The 21,181-nt window shown below is 44.4% G+C and overlaps 1 protein-coding gene across 1 annotated transcript in view; it reads right to left on the minus strand.

Annotated features, from left to right (window-relative positions):
• Positions 1–548: 548 nt before the first annotated feature.
• FBXO24 (F-box protein 24) overlaps positions 549–21,181 on the minus strand; it is a 53,306-nt gene continuing 32,673 nt past the window's right edge. The window contains exons 8-10 of the mRNA XM_030188132.1: positions 19,535–19,666; positions 11,089–11,259; positions 549–872 (exon numbers count right to left, since the gene is read on the minus strand). Of these exons, the coding sequence (XP_030043992.1) occupies positions 549–872; positions 11,089–11,259; positions 19,535–19,666 (627 nt within the window). The remainder of the gene's footprint in view (positions 873–11,088; positions 11,260–19,534; positions 19,667–21,181) is intronic.

Genomic DNA, 21,181 nt, shown 5'->3' on the forward strand with positions numbered 1-21,181 from the left:
TTGATTTTGTTCAAGGAAGGCAGTGTATAAATGTAATAAAACATAACAAAATTAATAACCTAGATCTGTCCCACAAAAAAAAACCCAGTTAAAACGAAAAGGATTTCCTTTTCTTTATAAACTGGGGATTGTGCATCTTATATGGTACTACTGCAAAAGAGAGCTAGCTGGCCCTCCCATCATCCCCTATCCCCCATCAACCCTTCATATGCTGCCTTGGCCCCTTCACAGAGATGCACACCTGCCACAGCTCCATTTCTCAGTACCTTTATTATTCTCTCCAGTTATGTTGGAGATGGTCTAAAAAAAATGAAAAAAAATTGTTCTTTCTTCCCTCAATCACGACATGCATGATAAAGTTCTTCAAAATTAAAACCAAAACATTCTATAGCCGACAAATTCTTTGTTTTCTTTGCCGCTGGAGAAGATTTAATACAGTTTTCAGTGATGCTTCCTGTGTTCTTGTTTGTGATTTTTTTTTCCATCCCACCCCACCCCACCCCACCCCACCCACATCTGCTCTTTTCCCCTTCGCTATGGAAAGACTCCTACTTTGGGGTTTCTTTCTGGACTCCGGACCTATGCATCATGTTCAGGGCCTCCCAGAAGAAGTCTCTCTGAAAGCTGAAGAGTGACATTTCCCCTACAATCTCTCTCATCTTGGCAATCTGCTCCTCAAGGCTGGTGCATCTGTATAGCTGGCTCAGATATTCCTCACAGGCCTGGGCATCCTCCGCCTCCCCGTCTGTACCCTGTGGTTGTGACTTGCCTGCGGGAAGGTCACGATAAATTGATGTTTCTTCAATGTCATAGCTGGCAAGAATGTATAAGCATTCCCGAGTGGAGCAGATGAACTTTGCACTTAGTGGGACCTAGAAAAAAACAAATAGAATTCTGGGATACAAGGATACATGATAGAGAGAAAAGGGGAGGGGGACTGGGCCATCTTAAAGGACTGTAAAACTATAAAAATGAAGAATGTGAAACAACTGTTTCTGCTATTCTAACTCTTCCCAGTGATCTGCCCTTACAACTTCTGTATGCATGTTTACATTATGCTTTGTATTGTAAGCTAAAGCAAGTCAGCTTCCTGAAAGGGTCATATTGCATGTGACCAAGGGTGATTTAACCTTTGAATGCTTTACCTCTGAGCAGTGCCATAGCGAGGGCTAATGGCACCCGGGGCGGGTCGCTGCTGCGCAACCCCCCCCCCCCTCCCCGGAGCGCATTCTTACCTGCGGGAGGGCCGATCCGCCCAGAGTGCACGTCACTCGGAGCTGCGTCGGCTCCGCTGGTTCCCTGCTCTCTCTGCCCCGGAAGTTCCGGGGCACAGAGGGAGCAGGGAACCAGCGGGGCCGACACAGCTCCGAGTGACGTGCACTCCCGCCCCCCCCCCCCTTCCTACGCCACTGCCTCTGAGAACCTCTTTGTGGGTACTCTGTTGTATCCCTTCCTCTAACGTAAGAAAACTTCATCTTGGTGAGAAAGCAAAGTTACTTACCTGTACAAGGTATTCTCCGAGGACAGCAGGCCAATTAATCTCACATGTGGTTGACGTCATCCACGTGGCCAGGTGCGGAAATGCTGCCTAGCATACTATTATTCCTTTAAGAGCTTGAGGCAGTATTTATGTTTATGTTCACTGAGATTTGATAAAACCACCCTAGCTGCAACACATATCAAGGTGATGAAAAATACAAATGATAACAAATAAAAGCTCCCACCTTGTGTGCACAGGTGCCTTCCCGCTCAGTTCACAAGTGGGGGACAGCAGCACAATAACATAGTTAAAAACTAAATTCAACGTCTACAGGAGATGGGAGGGTATGTGAGAATAACTGTCCTTCTGTGCTCAGAGAATACGCTTTCTCCAAGGACAAGCAAGCCATATAATTCTCCACCAGGCTCACCGAAAACAATAACATTAGGACGATAGGGACTTGCAATGGCAAGGCCAAGTTGAACAATTAACCTTAAACTATATATACACTGGTTATGAAAGGTGCAGCCTGGAACAGAATAAAATGGGATTAGGAGGGTGGAGTTGCATTCTAGAACCCTAACAAATTTTGGAGGACTCTCTGACCAAACCAGCTGTTGCGTCAGGTGTTCTACTCAAGGCAGTAGTGAGATGTGAATGTGTGGACTGAAGACGACGTTGTACCTTGAAAATCTCTTCAATGGAGACTGACCTCGTGGGCTACCGATGCAGCCTATCATAGCTCTGACATTATAAGCCATGACATGGCCCTCCAGAGTCTGCCCAGCCTGGGCATAAGTGAAACAAATGCAGTCTGCTAGCTAATTGGAAAGAATGTGTTTACCAATGGCTACCCCCGTCATGTTAGGATCAAAAGAAACAAAAAGCTGAGTGGACTGTCTATAGGGCCTAGTCCATTCCAGGTAGAAGGCCAAAGCTCGCTTGCTGTGCTGTTTCGCCAGGATGGGCATGAGGTCTGGGAAAGAATGTTGGCAGGATGATTGACTGGTTAAGACACCATCTTAGGAAGGAACTTAGGGTGAGAGCAGAGAACTACTCTGTTGTGATGAAATTTCATGTAAGATGGATCTGCTACTAGGGCCTGAAACTCACTGACCCTGCAAGCTGAAGTAACTGCCACCAAAAACAAGTCCTTCCAGGTCAAATACTTCAGAGAATAGTTATCTAATTGCTCAAAAGGAGCTTTCGTTAGCTGTTTGAGAGCAATGTTGAAGTCCCAAAACACAGATGGATGTTTGACAGTGGGCTTTGTCAAAAACAAACCTCGCATGAATTGAACAACCATATGCTGTACAGAGATGGGCTTACCTTCTACACGATGATGGTAAATACTAATTGCACTGAGGTGAACCCTTATGGAGTAGGTCTTGAGACCAGACTCGGAGAGGTGTAGAAAGTATTCAAGCAGGTTCTGTGTAAGGCAAGAAAGAGGATCTAGGGCCTTGCCCTCACACCAGACGGCAAACCTCCTCCATTTAAAAGTATAACACCTCTTAGTAGAATCTTTCCTGGAAGCCAGTAAGACTCTGGAGACACCCTCTGGGAGAATCAAGGAAGCAAATTCTACACTCTCAACATTCAGGACGTGAGGGCCAGAGACTGGAGGTTGGGATGCAAAAGAGACCCCTCATTCTTGTGTGATGAGGGTCAGAAAACTGTCCAATCTCTATGGCTTTTTGGAGCATAACTCCAGAAGAAGTGGGAACCATATCTGCCTCTGCGAATATGATGCAATCAGGATCATGGTTCCCTGGTCTTACTTGAGTTTCAATAAAATCTTCCCAACAAGAGGAAAGGAAGGATTTGCATACAGAATACCTGTCCCCCAACGAAGGAGGAATGCATCTGACACTAGTCTGTTGTGTGACCTGGGCCTGAGGGACTTTGTGATTGTATTGAGTGGCAAAGAGATCCACCAAATCTCATGAACAATGCCCATGCTGAGAGACCACTCATAAGACCAATGTCGGCCAGGCTGTTGAGCTTTCCCACTAGATATGTGGCTCTGAAAATCATCCTTTGTTGGATGGTCCAGTTCCACATCTCGACAGCCTCCTGACACAGAGGGTAGGAACATGTCCCCCCTGCTTGTTGACAAAATGCATTGTAACCTGATTGTCCATTCAGATGAGAACAAATTGATTGGACAGCTGATCTTTGAAAGCTTTTGGAGTGTTCCAAATTGCCTGGAACTCCAGAAGGTTGATCTGAAAATCCATCTCCTGGGCTGACCAATGACCTTGAGTGTGAAGCCCATCTAAATGAGCTCCCCACCCCAGAATGGATGCATCTGCTGTAAGCACCTTCTAGAGCAGAGGAATTTGGAATGGTAGTCCCAGGATCAACTGGAACAAAATTGTCAACCAGAGGAGAGACTGAGCCAACTCTAGCGTGACCTGAATGACATCTGGTGGATTCCTCATGGCCTGAGCACTGGGAAGCTAGGGTCCACTGGGCTGATTTCATATGGAAATGAACAAAAACAAAAAGTACCAGAGGCCCTCAAAAAAAGGTCAAAAAACTTTTAATCATGTGCTTAGATAAAACAATCCTTAAATGTCCATTATTATCGTGTTGTCCAGTTTGTTAGCCTCCCTAATTTCCAATAACATTTCTATATCTGTCTGTTCATCCTGGCCAGGCGGACGGTAGTACACGCCCATCACTAAACTTTTCCCCTTTTACACGTGGAATTTCAATCCATAATGAATCCAAGATGTGTTTTGTTTCCTGCAGAATTTTCAATCTATTTGATTTAAGGCCCTCCTTAACATACAATGCTACCCCTCCACCAATTCGATCCACCCTATCACTATGATATAATTTGTACCCCGGTATGACAGTGTCCCACTGGTTATCCTCCTTCTACCAGGTCTCTGTTATGATTCTGTTATAATTCTGCTAGTCAGACAGGGAAATCCTTGGGACTGCTCCTGATTGGCCCGTCAGTGGCTGAGCTGATGTCAGTTTGATCTACTTAAGCTTACCTTTCCCTACAACCCCTGCTTTGGCATTATTCCTATTCTGCTGAAGCCTTCCCTTTGCTCTGTCTGAGCTACTAGCTGTGTATTTTTGTGGAGTTTGGTTACTCCTTACCTCGCTTGCAGTTTTCTATTGCTTTGTCTCTGTCTGCTTCCAGCGTGTGCCTAATTACCTCTTTATTCTGCACCTGGGATTCTCTCTGTTTGACTGTGGTGCTGTGTGGTGAGTTTCTACCTCGTCCCGTTCCAGTTTGTTTGTTTTAGTACCCCTTCCTTCCGAGTTACCCTTGTGTACTGTGTTTTTGTATTCTGTTTGTAAGTCCTGCCCTTGTAGCCGACTCTGACTCCTTTGTTTCTCTCCGTGGGGGGTTGTTTGTTTGCGCTTTCCCTGTACTGATCAACCCTTTATCTGCAGTGTTCCTTGCCTCTGGCAGCTGTGTGTTTCAGAGTTTGGTTTAACCCTTTATCTGCAGTGTTCTCTGCCTCTGGCTGCTGTGTGTTTCAGAGTTTGGTTTAACCCTTTATCTGCAGAGCTTCCCTGCCTCTTTCAGCTGTGTGTTTCAGTTTGGTTTAACCCTTTATCTGCAGAGTTCCCTGCCTTGGGCAGCTGTGTGTTCAGAGCTTGGTTTAACCCTTTGTCTGCAGAGTTTCCCTGCTTCTGGCAGTTGTCTGCTTAGTGCAGTCTTCCCTTGTGACCATTCTAGTTCTTCCTTTGCTGTAACTATCGTCTGTATTGCTGAGCACTATTTTCTTTCTGTGCTGGGTGTGTGTGTTAGGCACCGCACTCCATTCTTGCTGACTTTTTCTTTCCCTCTCTGCTGAGGGTCTCCACCTACAGTATCTTTATTTCGTAGTCCCTTATTTCCTGTATGTGCCGTGGGGTTCTGCTTGGCATGTTTCTGTGCGTGCTTCCCTTTCTCCCCTCCCTACATATGAGTCCGTTCCGGTTCAGCCGTGAGGCCCGCCTACTTGAATTCTGAGTAAATGGGTTCCCGATAGGCCGTGAGGCCCGCCTGTATACCCTATCTTTCCTTTTCTGGAGGTGCAAGTTGGTTGCTGTGTGTGCGTGTATGCTTGGTAGCTGTGGTAGTGTGTAGTGCCTGTTCGGCCCAACCTTGGCCTCGGCCTTACACCTATACTAGGCCTCAGCCTGGGCTCAAGTGCTCACAACCTGAGCAACAGTCTAAGAGATGCCTATTATATCTAATTTTTCATTTAGTGCAATATATCCTAATCTCCCATCTTATTTCTTAGGCTTCTGGCATTCGCATATAGACATTTCAAACTATGTTTGTTGTTCCTATTTACATCATGCTCAGTACTTGACAGTATTAATTTGCAATCTTTTGTCTGATTTTTATTTTTATTTAAGGACACCTGATCTACTATGGTCTCTTTTGCAACCTCGCTATCAGGATACCCTATCTTCCCTGTTTTGGTGATATCTTTAAAAGATACCTTATTACGAACCATGCGCTTTTGAGTGACTGTCAGCTTTCCCCCAGTCTCTAGTTTAAAATCTGCTCTATCTCCTTTTTAAATGCCGATGCCAGCAGCTTGGTTCCACCCTGGTTAAGGTGGAGCCCATCCTTTCGGAATAGGCTCCCCCTTCCCCAGAATGTTGCCCAGTTCCTAACAAATCTAAAATCCTCCTCCCTGCACCATCGTCTCTTCCTACAGATAGAAAAGCATGTACCGCAGATTTTACCATGTGGCATGTTGGTTTCGGTTCTGATACTGCATGTTTTCATTACCTCCTCTCGATTTGGCCCCAAGCAAATGATGGACTGCCTGCTTTCATGACCCCTGGTGCCTTCCCTCCACTCCTTGCAAGGCTGCGCTGCTCCCTGCCCTCCAACCATGACGTCACCCTAAGAATAATATCATTGAACTCTTCTGGATACATTGCCTACCACACAGCTAGATAGTGTGCTGCGATGGTGTGCCATTTTGTGGGTTTGTGGAGACGGTGAGCAAGTAGTGTGTGAATCAGTGGCGATTGCATTTACAGTGAATGTGAGCACCGAGCAATTGGAGCACCCTCAGAGCACAAGGACGGAGCTGACAAGACAGGGCAGCTATAAGTTGAAATAAATCCTCCTGCCATGAGTCTGTCTCCGCTGTTTGTGTTATCAGCTTCAGGGCTCAGGAAGTTTATTCCAGGCATAGGGTGCAGCGAGACAGAAGGCATCTCTATCCACCCTGTCCAGTAACCTTTGTCCCTGCCCCTATCCTCCTGCTATGCTGAGTATCTCCCTTCTTTGTGTCCTTATTCTTGCCCTGTTCACCATCTCTCCTCTGTGTCCATATCTTTCCCCTCCCTCCCCATTCCCAGAATTACCCTTCTTTGTCCTTATCCCTCCCCATGTTCAGCTTCTTCCCTCATTCTTCCCTTACTTCACACCACCCACCCCTACCTCTACCTCTGGAGCCACAATCTATCCATCTTTCTTCCGTCCCTCCTGTCCCCCCCCCCCCCCCCCACCTCCACCAGGAGCCAGCATCTATTTTCCTTCCCTACTGTCCTGCCTCCACAGGGGCTAGCATCTTTCTTTCTTTCTTGCCACCCCCAGGGGCCACCATCTCTCTTCCCTTCCCCCTTGCTACAGCAATTGCCCCTTTGCTTCCCTCCCTCCTGCTCTGTGCGTGCTTCTCCCCCCGGTCCAGTATCTGGGCCATTTTCCAAGCCCCCCCCCAGGTCTAGTATCTGGGTCATTTTCCAAGCCCCACCCCTCGGCACACTGCGAGCCTTGCCTGTCTGGCTAGCAGCATTGAAGATGCTTCTTCCAACCGACGCAGGCCTCCTCCTCTCTGCCGCCTGCCTCCTCTAATGCAACTTCCTCTTTCTGGCAGGCAGAGGGGAGGAGGCCTGCGTTGGCCGGAAGAAGCATTGAAGATGCTGCCGGACATACAGGTGAGGTTCACAGGGGTGGTGGTGGTGGGGTTAGGAGAGTGAGAGATACCAGGGGAGTAAAGGCAGAGTGTAACTGCGGGGGCAGGGAGCAGAGCAAATGTATGTGAGCTGGAGAAGGGGCCTAAATGTGTGTGTCACACGCCAAATGCCTGTGACTTGGCATGTCTGGTAGTCTGATAGTATGCAAAAATAACACTGCGTGTGAGGTTGATCACAAGCAGCATAATTCTTGTACCATGGGAGTGACCATGAGATAGCACAGATTAGCCATTCCCATAGCACATTAAGGTGCAGTAAAAAAAGCCTGACTTTAACTGCACCTTAATAATTAGTCCCTTAAGCGGAACATAAAGGATCACAACTTCCAGTGATAGAACAGATTCTTGGTGGTTGGATTGCTGGAAAGTCACTTACTCTGCATATTATGAAAGCTATCCCTTTGTTTCAGATGGTTTGAGTTAGGGAGAGTGAATTATGTTTGTATATATTGAATTTTCAAATGTCCATACATAGTTTCCCCTCCTAGTTCCAGTTGCAGGTACAGAATATGTGGAAAGTTTATTTTTGACAATTCACTAATTTTGACAGGTACTAAAGTATTTGCTAATTTTGCCACTCAGCAGATTAATGAAAACTGCCCCTGAAAGACTTTTTAATATTTTGGAGCCTATGGAATCAAATGTTTAGTATAAAGGTTTTTTTTTAGCATGTGAATCAGGAAAAATGTAATTGGGAACATGCTATGCAATAAATTTTATTGGGTGCACATGGAAATCATCAATAATATGTGCATGGTATTAGCATAGATACTAAAAAAAAAAAAAGCATTAAATAACCCATACTAACCACCCAGAAGTAAAAGGATTAATCTCTCTAAGTCCTTCTTCAAGACTGGAATTATAACTCAAGCACCATCAAAACCCTTGTGGCACATCACCAACCACTCCCCATTTTGCAGCACTGGTAATGTACCCATCTCCTCGCACCATCAGGTATCAATTAATTGGAGTTCAGCAGCAGTGCCAGCAAAGGGGCTTTGATGGAGGAGTAGCCTAGCGGTTAGTGCAGTGGACTTTGATCCTGGGGAACTGAGTTCGTTTCCCACTGCAGCTCCTTGTGACTCTGGGCAAGTCACTTAACCCTCCATTGCCCCTGGTACAAAATAAATACCTGAATATATGTAAACCGCTTTGAATGTAGTTGCAAAAAAAAACCTCAGAAAGGCGGTATATCAAGTCCCATTTCCCTTCCCCTTCCCTCCTGCCAGTGAAGATCCTCACTAGGATGAGGAATCAGGAGGGTCCAGCAACGGGGTGATTTAACAAGGGGAGGGGTAGAAGTGCTTGATGGTGTTGGGGGGAGAGGATTGAGAGGTTGGTGTTGTGACAGGGATTCTGATCGTGCCAGGGTGAAGGGGATTTCTCATTTAGAAGTGGTTGTAGGGGAAATGAAATGACCCATGATACCTTCCCCTTTTACTTTAGGCCAGTTAACCTGAGGCGTTTCTTGAGGCAGCATAAACACTCAAAACTTTGCATGTGGTCTGAAGCAGGTGCTACATTTTTAACTTGTTAGTAAATAGCTGATGGAGCAGAGCATACAGTGTTATCTATCATGAACCTGTCATAACCTTATTGCATGTAATGCTTCCTTATTTACATGTTCAGGAACTGTTTTAACATGGTTTAGGTAAAATGTGTTACATAGCTCATGCACGCTAAGCTTCATTACATGAGTCCCTTTGTGTCTAAAGGAAAAACATTTAGACCAAAGAACCCTTAGCTCTAAATCTCTGGTTCATAGGACATACTCTGTAAATCTGAATTAAATAATGACACTGGCTATGGAAAGTCTACACCCCTTTCCAAAATGTTCACCTTTTGTTGCCTTACAGTCTAGAAATAAAATGAAGTAAAACTATTTATTCCATGTATTCACACATCTAACCACAAAAGGAGAAGGAAAAATATATTCCAGAAATCCTTAGAAAATGAAGTGGAAAGGGAAAACAGGGAATATCTTATTTGAATAAGGTTCACCCCCTTGTACTTCTGTAACAATGCTAAATCCTTTAAGCTCTGGTGTAATAAAACGCTTTCAAATTGGCCCTACCTGTGTAAAATTGTACTGATTCACAAGCTGACAGGATAAATTCAGCAGTTCCTGTTGGTTCCCTCTGCTGGAGAGTGCATTTCAAAGCAAAGCCCCAACCGTGATCACAAAGGAGGTAGAGAAGAACTCCGGGACAAAGTTGAGAAAAGGCAGATCAGGGGATGGGTATAAAAGAACTGCCGAGTCCTTGAATATCCCTAGAGAATGGTCAAGGTAATTATTAAGAAGTAGAAGGCGTATGGCACCACCAAGTCTCTGCCAATATCAAGTCATCCCTCGGAACTGATTATACAAGAAGGATATTGATCAAGGGTGCAGCCAAAAAGGCCAAAGGCAAATTTGAAAGACCTACAGGCCAAGGCTGGTCAAAGTGTACATGTGGCGACAATTATCCCAAGCTGTTAAATCTGGCCTGCACGATAGGATGGCATGAAGGAAGCCATCCCTCAAGAAAACCCACCCTGAATCCCATTTGAAGTATGCGAAGGAACACTGTAGCCATGTGGTAAACATTTTTGTGGTTTGACAGAACTAAAATAGAACTTTTTGGCCTGAGTGTAAAGCTTTACATTTGGCGCACACCCAACACAGTACATCACTCGGAGAATACCAACCCTGCTGTAAAGCATGGGAACGGCAGCATCATTTTGTGGGGATGTTTTTCATCTGCTTGGACTACAGCACTTGTCAGGAAAGAAGGGGCAATTAATGGAGTAAAGTACATAAACGTCCTTTAGGAAACTTGCTGCCTTCAGCAAGCAGGCTGAAAATGGGACATAAGTTTGCCTTTCAACACAACAATGGCATGAAGCACACAGCCAAAACTACAGTGGAATGTGCCTAAGGAGCAAAAAGGTCCATATCCCCGAGTGGCCGAGTCAGAGCCCCTAACTCAATCCAATTGAAAATCTGTGGCTTGACTTGAACATTGCAGTTCACCAATACTCCTCATGAAACTTGACAGTGCTCAAATAATTTTCAAAGGAGAATAGTCTAATATTGAGAAAATAAGTAGAGACCTATCCCAACAGACTCACAGCTGTAAATTCTGCCAAAGGTGCTTCCACCAAGTATTGACTCAGAAGGGTACAGACTTGTCCACCAATAGAACATTCCCCCCCCCCCTTAAAGTTACATAGTATGTGGATGAGTAGAAAAAGACCTCATCATTTAAATGCTCTCTTAAAACTCAACCCACAGATAAAATTGTTAGACCTTTATGTTCCCTTAATACTGTTTTATCGCCCCTCAACTCCCCATTGTTTTATTCCATTGTTCTATTCCCAAATGATATCCTGACTTTACTCTGTCTTCCCACAACTCTTCACAATGTAACCCATAAGCGTACTGTAACAAATTGTATTTCCATCTCTCATAATGTATTGTAAGCCACACTGAGCCCGCAAATAGGTGGGAAAATGTGGGATACAAATGCAAATAAATAAATAAATAAAATGCATGCAGTTCTGATGCACCGACACAACAAGAACATTCAAGGTGGTGTAGACGTTCTATAGCCACTGTACTTGTGACTGATTCTGCTCCTTGTCTTTTTACCTCTTTGTGTTTTCACCCCTCACCTTGATATGCAGCTTGACAAAGGTTGCACTGCCCTTTTGCCAACCCGGCAGTCTACCCCCAGCTCCGCAGCCACAGCCATGGATCTCCTTGCTGGGGTCGGTGCCATGGGTCAGAACCAAAGAGTGATTTAGACCACACCAAATATCCACAGGGCGCTTCAGATACTGCACCTGCCAGAGAGAATGATAAAGAGAAAGAAGAGCTTGGAGTAGCCTTTAGCCTAGTGACTGGTCAGCGATTATGTTGGAAGGAGTTCTGACAGTGACACCTAAGATCAATTTTCAAAAAATACACAGTTTCTAAATTAAGATCCTGAATTTTGGGTTAAAAGTTAGCTAATTCTAAGATACTAAAAATCAGGGACCTAAATGTGAAGCCCCATTTTTATAGGGGCTCTATGTGGGAAATGGGACGTCCACATGTTAGGACATTTGTATTTCCCTAGTATTTTTCAAAAGGTTCTGCTGAATACAGAGCCTTTTATAAAACACATAGAACAAGAAAAGGTCAGCAGACAGGGACCATATGGACTATCCAGTGCCAACTATGATCCCTTCCTCTCCCTCAGAGATCCTTTATGCTTGTTCCATGCTATTTTGAATTCAGATACATGGAGGGATATTTTCGATAGTGTGTCTAAATTGGACTTTGGATGTTTTGTGTTAAACGTACCAAATCCGAATAGGAAATATACCCATTTCGAACAAGGTTTTGTGCATTTATCTTTAGACCATTTTCGGGGAAAACCCCCCGCACAAGTTAAAAATGCACAAAATCAAGCCATTGGGTTATAAGAGGGGCCAGCATTTTTAGCAGACTAGTCCCCCAGAAATCCCAGGAGAGCAGTGGGGAACCCTAGGGGGCACTGATCTGGACTTCATATAATGCTCCCAGATACATCTCTCATCATTGCTCTCTTATCTTGTCTGCTGAGCCCTCCAAAACCCACCACCTCCAACTGTACACCACTACAATAGCTCTTATGGGTGAAGGGGGCATCTATATGTGGGTAAGTGGGTTTCTGGTGAGTTTTGGACCACTCATAGTTTCCACCGCAAGAGTAACAGTTAGGAGGAGGTATGGGCCTGGGTCCACCTGTCTACAGGGGACCTGCATGCTGCTCTAATGAATCTGGCTATAACATCTGAGGCTGTCATAGAGGCTGGTGAGTACTATTTTTATTCATATTATTTGGGGGTGGGAGGGGGTCAGTGATCACTGGGGGAGTAAGAGGGTCAACCCTGAATCCCTTCAATGGTCATCTGGTCATTTAAGGCACCTCCGCAGCTCCTCAGTACCTTTCTGCTCTCATCTCTCCCTACAATCCTCCCCATGAACTCCGTTCGCTGGGTAAATGTCTCCTGTCGTCCCCCTTCTTCCCCACTGCTAACTCCCGGCTCCGTTCCTTCTATCTCGCTGCTACCTATGCCTGGAATAGATTCCCTGAGCCAGTACGTCAGGCTCAGTCTCTGGCTGTCTTCAAGTCTAGGCTTAAAGCCCACCTCTTTGCTACTGCTTTTGACTCCTAACCATGACTCTCTTACTCAACACCCTCACTTATCACCCCTACCACTGCAATTTCCCCACCCCTAGCTGTCTGTTCGTCTGTCCAATTTAGATTGTAAGCTCTGTTGAGCAGGGACTGTCTGTTCATGTTCATTTGTACAGCGCTGCGTAAGCCTAGTAGCGCTATAGAAATGTTTAATAGTAGTAGTAGTACCTTTTTGTGTCTTATTCATTAGAAAAACCAGTCTAGACCAAAACATTGAAGTTTTCGCCCTAGACATTTTAGTTATGTTCTATTATGGCTATAAAATGTCAATGTGTTAGGCACGCCCCAATCCTTTCTTTGAAATGCCCCTGACATGCCCCCTTGTGATTTGGATGCACTGCAGACAAAATGCATAGATAGACATCTGCAAAACAGGTTTCAAAAATACTGATTTGGACGTTTTGAGAAGAAATCCATCCAAATGGTGCTTTATGACTTTTTCTCTTTCGAAAATGAGCCCCATAGTAACATTGTAACATAGTAAGTGATGGCAGATAAAGACCTGAATGGTCCATCCAGTTTGCCCAACTGTCACACTCATTATCAATTCATGATTAAATCAACAATGAATGTGATGTAAAATGTTTGGTCATGGTCTTTCTTTGACGTTTCTGAGACATTTGCCATAGAAGTCCGCCTGGCCCTGTCCTTAAGTTCCCACTTCTGGAGTTGCTGTTGAATCCCACTTCAGCTTATCTGTCTTGTTATTTGCAGGACAGAGACCGTAAAAATCTGCCCAGCATTGTCCTCAGGTTCCAGCCACTAAGTTGCTGTTGAAGCACTTTTCAGCCCATCTTAAACTGGATTGCCATATAAGGGATACAGACCATACAAGTCCTCCCAGCACCAGCCCTAAGTCATCGCAGATGGAGTCACCATCTAAGTGTCACTCAACACATCAACTCACATGCAGCTATTGAAGTTTAGGGGTTTTTTTACCATCCATTTTCTAATTAGAGTACTCATTTCCACAGGGAAGCTGTTCCATGCATCTACCACCCTTTCCATAAATATTTTCTTAGATTACTTCTGAGTCTATCCCTTTTTACCTTCATCCTATGACCCCTTGTTCCAGAGTTTCCTTTCAATATGTATAAGGCTACCAGCAAACACACTTGTATTTGCTTGCATGTAGAATGGAAACAGTAATTTTATAAAATTAGATGGAATTAAAAAGAGCAATATTCTTTCCTCTTGGATACGCCACAATTCACGGCTCTGAGAAAATTGGGTAAAGTTGTAGAATGTGCCAATGTTTACGAATCAGTTGTACATTGTTCTACAACTTTACCTGATTTTCTCAGAACCATCAATTGTGGTGTATCAAAGGGGGAAGACTATTGGCAAAACTTTACCATCCTACAGATATAGATCTCCTGCAGAGTGGAGGAGTGGCCTAGTGGTTAGGGTGGTGGACTTTGGTCCTGGGGAACTGAGGAACTGAGTTTGATTCCCAGCACAGGCAGCTAGCTCCTTGTGACTCTGGGCAAGTCACTTAACCCTCCACTGCCTGCCGCATTGAGCCTGCCATGAGTGGGAAAGCGCGGGGTACAAATGTAACTAAAATAAAAAAAAATAAAAAAAATTCGGGGGAGTACATGGGAAATATAATCATTGCTAATGGTGCCAAACTTCTATTGTTGGTAACTGTTGGACAAGAAAGTGTAACAAGGCATGAACTGATATCTCTTGTACAGGTTCTATGGTGATGTATATCATTGCCTGTCCTTGTGATTTGATTTATTTGGAATGGAGTACTCATCCTATTAAGCTGCGCTTGACTGAGCACAATTGATATTTGATGAAGAATTATTAATCAGGTAGCTGTAGGGTGGGAAGGTGGCCATTATATGAGAGATTTCTAAATTATAAAAAAAACAACGCTGGATCTACTATTTGAACTCTATAACTCAACTTGATTTGAATGCTGAGATAGAATGGATGATGCTACTGTAGCTTTGTGATAGGTTGCTTCTTGTCACATGACCTTGAATGATAGAAAAATGCCACCGCCATGGTGCTCTTTAGAGATATTTGTAGATTTGGCATGGTGTTCTTAAACAGTATGTTGGACTATTTTTAATTTGTCTAAAGACTTTACATTCTTTGTGAAATATGATTTTAAAATGCTTTTTCTGTTGTTGCAGGGGACTTTCCTTGATACAGTCAGTAGGCGAAACATGAGTTCATGTCGGATACTTGTCCCTGTGCCTTTGCTTTTTGCAAGACGAGTAATGTTTTTTTTCTAGTTGATATATATTAATTACTATTTGAAAGTTACAATTAAAGGAAGTAAAACATTTTTTGGACAGAATTGCAGGGCAGGGGTGGACGTCAGCTTATTAAGAAAGCAGGAATAATTGGTAAAACAGTTATTTTAGGAGTATGGACTGTAACTGACTCACCTTCCTGTTGGATGTGGTGTTAGAAATTTCATACTTTGATGTTGATGGAAAGAAATGGGGCTAGGATATCCGTTAACTTGAAGAAGTCTTTTTTTTTTAATCTATAAGGGAATTATACATGCAATCCTTATCACCCAGGGCCTGCAACTGGGTTCTTACTGGGTTCCATCACTTGATGGAACCAGGGGATCTTGATATGGACCCTTTCCTTTCCCTTTTTTTCCCTCTCCTTTATTGTGGATATATTCAGAGGGTCATAAGAGTGAAGGCCTTCTGATATTGATTTTGATGTTCATTGTCATCTGCGGGTTGGGGATAAAATGCTTATCTTACTGACCATCCGAATTACTTGACGGTCCAGCTTATTTTCGAAAGAGAAAAACGCCTGTAGTGCGACCTAAATCGGGAGATAGACGTTTGTCTCACAAAGGCGCCCAAATCGGTATAATCGAAAGCCGATTTTGGGCGTTTCCAACTGCACTCCATCCCGGAAACGAATAAAGTTGACGGGGGCGTGTCGGAGGCGTGGTGGAGGCGGAACTGGGGCGTGGTTATTAGCCGAGGAGAGATGGGCGTCTTTAGCTAATAATCGAAAAATAAAGGCGTTTTTACCGTGATTTTGGGTCACTTTTTTTGGACCCTTTTTTTTCACGAACAAGTCCCAAAAAAGTGCCCCAACTGCCAGATGACCACTGGAGGGAATCGGGGATGACCTCCCCGGACTCCCCCAGTGGTCACTAACCCCCTCCCACCAAAAAAAAACCCACTTTAAAAACTTTTTTCCCAGCCTGTATGCCAGCCTCAAATGCCGTACCCACCTCCATGACAGCAGAATGTGTTCGATCCTGTCACAGCCTTTCCCTGGATCAGATGTGGCTCTCGGGTGCAGTACAGGGTCACATCAGCATTGCATTGTGGTGGGTGTAGGGTATTGGGCTCCGTGATTTCATTAGCTTGTGTTACAGTCTCACAATGTTGGTAGTTGGTAGGCTCTTCTCCCATGGTGCTTTTCCCCCTGCCTACTAGGTCAGAGTGTGCCCTGCTGTGTTTCCTGTTGTAGTCCATGCGGTAGTGGCCATTTTTGTAAGCCAGTTTTAGTTCCCTTTCCTGTGTTAGCCACGTTAGACAACTTAGTTCTTTCCTTGAATGTGGCTGAATGAGGGCATTGTACAGCATTCTGCCAGTTCTGACCTACTGCTCATCTCAGTACCAGGGAGACTCGTTGCCAGTGGGGCACAACCTCTGATCTGCAGTTAACTGTGAGTAAAGGCGGTTATTCCAATAAAGGACGTTTTCGTAGAGATTAGTTTTCAGGTGTCAACTGGTGTGCCAAGGTTATATAGCAGCAACCAGTCCTAGAGGCCTGCGTGTATGCAGGTCCCTGGAGCACTTTTAGTGGGTACCGCAGTGCACTTCAGCCAGGTGGCCCCAGGCCCATCCCCCCCCCACCTATAACACTTGTGCTGGTAAATGGGAGGCCTCCAAAACCCACTGTACCCACATGTAGGTGCTCCCTTCACCCCTAAGAGCTATGGTAGTGTTGTACATTTGTGGGTTTTGGGGGAGGGGGGTTGGGTGTTCAGCACCCTTGGTAAGGGAGCTATGCATGTGGGAGCTTTTTCTGAAGTCCACCGCACTGACATAGGGTGCCCAGTTGGTGTCCTGGCATATCAGGGGGGCGAGTGTACTACGAATCGTGGCCCCTCCCACGACCAAATGGCTCGGATTAGGACGTTTTTGAGCTGGGCGTTTTTAGTTTCCATTATCGCTAAAAAAAAAACAAACGCCCAGCTCAAAAACGTCCACTTTTTCGAAAATACGGTTCGGCCCGCCCCTTCACGGACCCGTTCTCGGAGATAAACGCCCATGGAGATAGGCGTTTCCGTTCGATTATGCCCCTCTGTGTATACTAGGCATACACGTATATGGGGTTGGGAGTTGGGTGACGTGGTAGGTGTGGGTATTTCTGAAAGTTGTATCATAAATTGCAGATGGCTGGTATTATCATTTTTGTTTATGGTTCAAACTATGTCATCAGTAAAAATTATTTCAACTAAAAGGTTTTTGGACTTTATGACGAATATGGTGCTTGAGACTTGCTGAAAGGTGTTTCCTCCAAGCTGCACCTCTTGAAGGTCCAATGTATTTATTTATGTATTCTAGACTTGGAATACTGCTTTAGCTGACTAGCAGGACAAAGTGATGTACAGACTAATAACAAATATAATGAAAGGAACTATAAATGGAGGTATAATACAGAAACATTCATTCCAAGAGAAACAAATTATATAATACACCTAAAATTCAATAAAGGAGCTGAATTCCAGAAACCACCCAATTGATGCCCAAGATTAAGGTTCATAAGTCTGCTGAAATAACCAGGTTTTTAATGCCATCTTAAATTTTTAAAGTGGAAGCTTGCCCCGAACTGACAAAGGCAGTGAGTTCCATAAAGCAGGGGCTGCAAAATAAAATGCACTATGCCTTGTACTTTCCAGTTGTGCCATACGAGGTCTGGGTAGTACTAAGTGGTGATCATTGAAAGTTCGCAAAACACGAGTAGGGGTATATGGAATCGTCAGGCTAGATAGATAGGCTGGTGAGCCCAGCCTAAATGCTTTGAATGTGAGAAAAAGTTTATATTTTAAACGCTGTTCAATGGACAACCAATGAAACTGCTTGAGCAGAGGAGTGACAGGATCTGATCTTCTTAGGTGAAACAGGAGACAAATAGCTGTGGTTTTGAAGTGTTTGGAGATTTCTGAAAGTTGCCTTAGAAGCACCACTAAAAATAACATTTCAATAATCTATGCGTGTTAGGTTTAAAATTCTGCTGTTATCGTTCCATGCTTTTGTCCTCTCTTATTATATATATCGTACTCTCTAGCATGTGTCCTTAGATCTCTTAACGATCACAAGAAGGTTCTACCAAGGCCAAGGGCTGTGCAATTTAAGTCAACATGTCATAGTATTTTCTACTTCACTTCCCTAGCACTCTGGAATTTGCTTCCTTTGGCTATCCATAGTGAATTAATTTTGAAAACTTTTAAGTCTAAGATCATAACTTGTCTTTTTTTTTTTTTTTATAAGCCTTTGGGCCTTGAACTGAGCTGGGTTGGGAGAGTCTTTGGTGCACCACTTGGGACTAGCTATTTGTTAAATGTTTATCTTTTTGTCTTTTGTCAGATGAATGTTTCAAAATGCCTAAAAAAAGTCCATCTGCTTTGAAAATGAGTGCCTTACTGTTTCAAGGCAGATGCAAATGTGTGTACTTTGTCAGAGAATGTGGTAAAGGCGGTTAGCTTAGCGGAGTTTAAAAAAGGTTTGGACGGCTTCCTAAAGGAAAAGTTCATAGTCCGTTATTAAATGGACTTGGGGAAAATCCACTATTTCTGGGATAAGCAGTATAAAATGCACCCCAGGATGTACCATGCAGGGTAGGGTGCTTCCATCATGGCGGCATCAGATGCAGGAGGGAATGGGCCTCTTTGAGGGAGCCTGAGGGGCATGAGGAAGGATTGAGAAGGATGCCACTAGACACCAGGGATTTTTTTTTTTTAATTGGAGACAGGCTGGGGGAAGGTTTTGGTTAGGAGAGAGGGAGGGAAGGGGCCCATTAGACTATCAGGACATTTGTGTTGATGCTGCAGGTGGGGAGGGGTGGGGGGCAGAGGTATCTTATACTGCTGGGGGACAGCAGGGAGAGGTCATGTCAGGTTGGGGAGAGGAATGGAGGGAGATTGCTAAAGTTGGGCAGGTTGGTTGGGTAGGAGTGCGAGGGGGTTGCCATAGACTGCTGCCCCGGGTGCAAAGTTTTCTGCACAGAACATACAGGAAAACCTTTTTTTTTTCCTTGCTTGGCTGAGGGATATAGCTAATGATTGCATTAAAATGCATTTTAATACAGTCTGCGGTCAGGGTTTCCACACAAATTAATACCCGCCCTCAAATACCCTTCCTGCATCGCTATCCTGTACTAAAACTATATTATGCCCATGTTAACCATATGGGAAGTTTTCTGCATGAGCCCCTTAGGTATTTGTTTCCTTCCTTGAGGTTTTGCTGGGTCTTTTTCTGACCAGGCAACTAGGGTGATCCACTGCCAATTTCTCATTGGTCTTGTGAAACAGTAGGAGGCAAATCCTGCACCCAGTGTAAGAGCCAGCTAATAGGCAGTGGTAGCCCAGCATTCTTCAAGAGCTTTAGAGTGGCAGGGACACGATATAGAAAAGATCACAGCCTGTGAAACCAAGCTGAGGATCGGCATTAAGACAGAGAGCTCCAGCTCCCTGCTGGAAAATGCCACATAAGGGAAGGACCTGCTGGAAGACAAAGGCTTTGAATTAGCTGGTTCTGTTGTGCAGGCTACCTAGACATAAGGCAAGCTGGGGGACTTTACAGGAACACTGTTTGCCTGCTTTACGACCCCCTCTCACCAATTCACAAGCATATGCGTTATAAGTGGGAAGAGAGGAGACTTTGGCTCACCTGTGTGGGCTCCCCACGGTCGATCTTATCTCCGGTTCCCAGTTGTCCATACCTATTGTTTCCTTGCATGAAAATGCGCCCATACTCATCCACCAGACCCAGATGGTTGTATCCCAGAGAGCAGAACACAATCTGGAGATGAGAGCACAAAGGGTTAAATGTAATTGTATACAATAGGACACTGTGCACTGATTAAATCATTGCCCATCCTTGGTTGGTTTTTTTTTTTTTTGCAAAATGAAAGATGATCTCATTGGCACTTTGGAGAGGTGGGGGGGGGGGGGGGGGGGGGGGGGGACAAAATGAGAATGTGAGCCACAGGTCAAATATGCCAACCTTTTTATGGCTGAGCTGGAAGAGACATTTCTGAATACACACCAGACCAAACCTCTAAAATACTACCGGTACATCGATGACATTTTTATGATTTGGACGGAGGGTGAAGAAACTTTGAAACAATTTTATTCTGCCTTCAATACATACCATCCTACAATCAGATTCAAAATTGACTACTCCCCAGAAAAAGTCAATTTTTTGGACACCACGGTCTCAATCAGTGATGGCTATATACAAACATCTATATACAAGAAACCCACAGACAGATGCAGCTACCTCCACAACTCCAGCTTCCATCCTTCACATACAAAAAAATCCATCATTTACAGCCAAGCCACAAGATACCACTGTATCTGCTCTGACCCAGGGGACAGAGACAGACACCTTAAAAGCCTGACTGCATCCTTCAAACAGAAAGGCTACAACCCCAAAATAATCTCCAAGAATATTGCCTCCTCCCTCAAAACACCCAGGGAGAATCTGGTACAGTACAAGGAGAAAAAATCCACAGACAGAATCCCCCTTGTAGTGACATACAATCCAGAGCTGGAAAAACTGAGGAAAATCATAAGAGATCTACAACCTATACTCCAGGAGGATGAATTACTGAAAGAGATATTCCCATCCCCACCAGTACTGGCCTTCCCTCAGCCACCCAACTTAAAACACAAGCTAATCAGAAGTAAACTTCCATCACAGACTGAAAAGGAACAGAAGGGCACACTTCCCTGAATTTATCCAGTTGCAAACTATGCCAAAATATTTCACAGGACCCCAAAGTCATCCACAAAGGAAAGATATTCAACATAAAGGGATCTTTCACTTGCTCATCTTCCAATGTGGTATATATCATTCAGTGTAAAAAAATGTAATGAAGGATGCTATATTGGAGAAACAGGCCAGATGCTTAAGACAAGATTCAATTTACATAGACATCACATGAACAATACTGGTGCCAGTAGGGCTCCCACCCCTGTTGGTCAGCATTTTACAGGACCATGACACTGTACCAGTGACTTCACAGTGAGAATCCTGAAAGGTAACTTTAAAACCATACAAGAACGTAATAAGACCTTTGAAGTCAGAATGATTGAATATTTTAACACCCAACAGAAAGGACTTAACAAGGATCTGGGGCTCCTAGCCCATTATAAACCATAAAGCTGTATTTCTCTGTTGATCACCCCACCCCTCACCTATCCACACCCATCCTGTTAGAATATCAATGATATGCTTTGATGTCCCCATGCATACGTCCTACCCACCCCCATCCTCCCACCCTGTCAGACTGTCATAGTAATGCTTGAATGT

Source organism: Microcaecilia unicolor, chromosome 14, assembly GCF_901765095.1.
Source record: "Microcaecilia unicolor chromosome 14, aMicUni1.1, whole genome shotgun sequence".
In the NCBI taxonomy this organism is placed as follows: domain Eukaryota; kingdom Metazoa; phylum Chordata; class Amphibia; order Gymnophiona; family Siphonopidae; genus Microcaecilia; species Microcaecilia unicolor.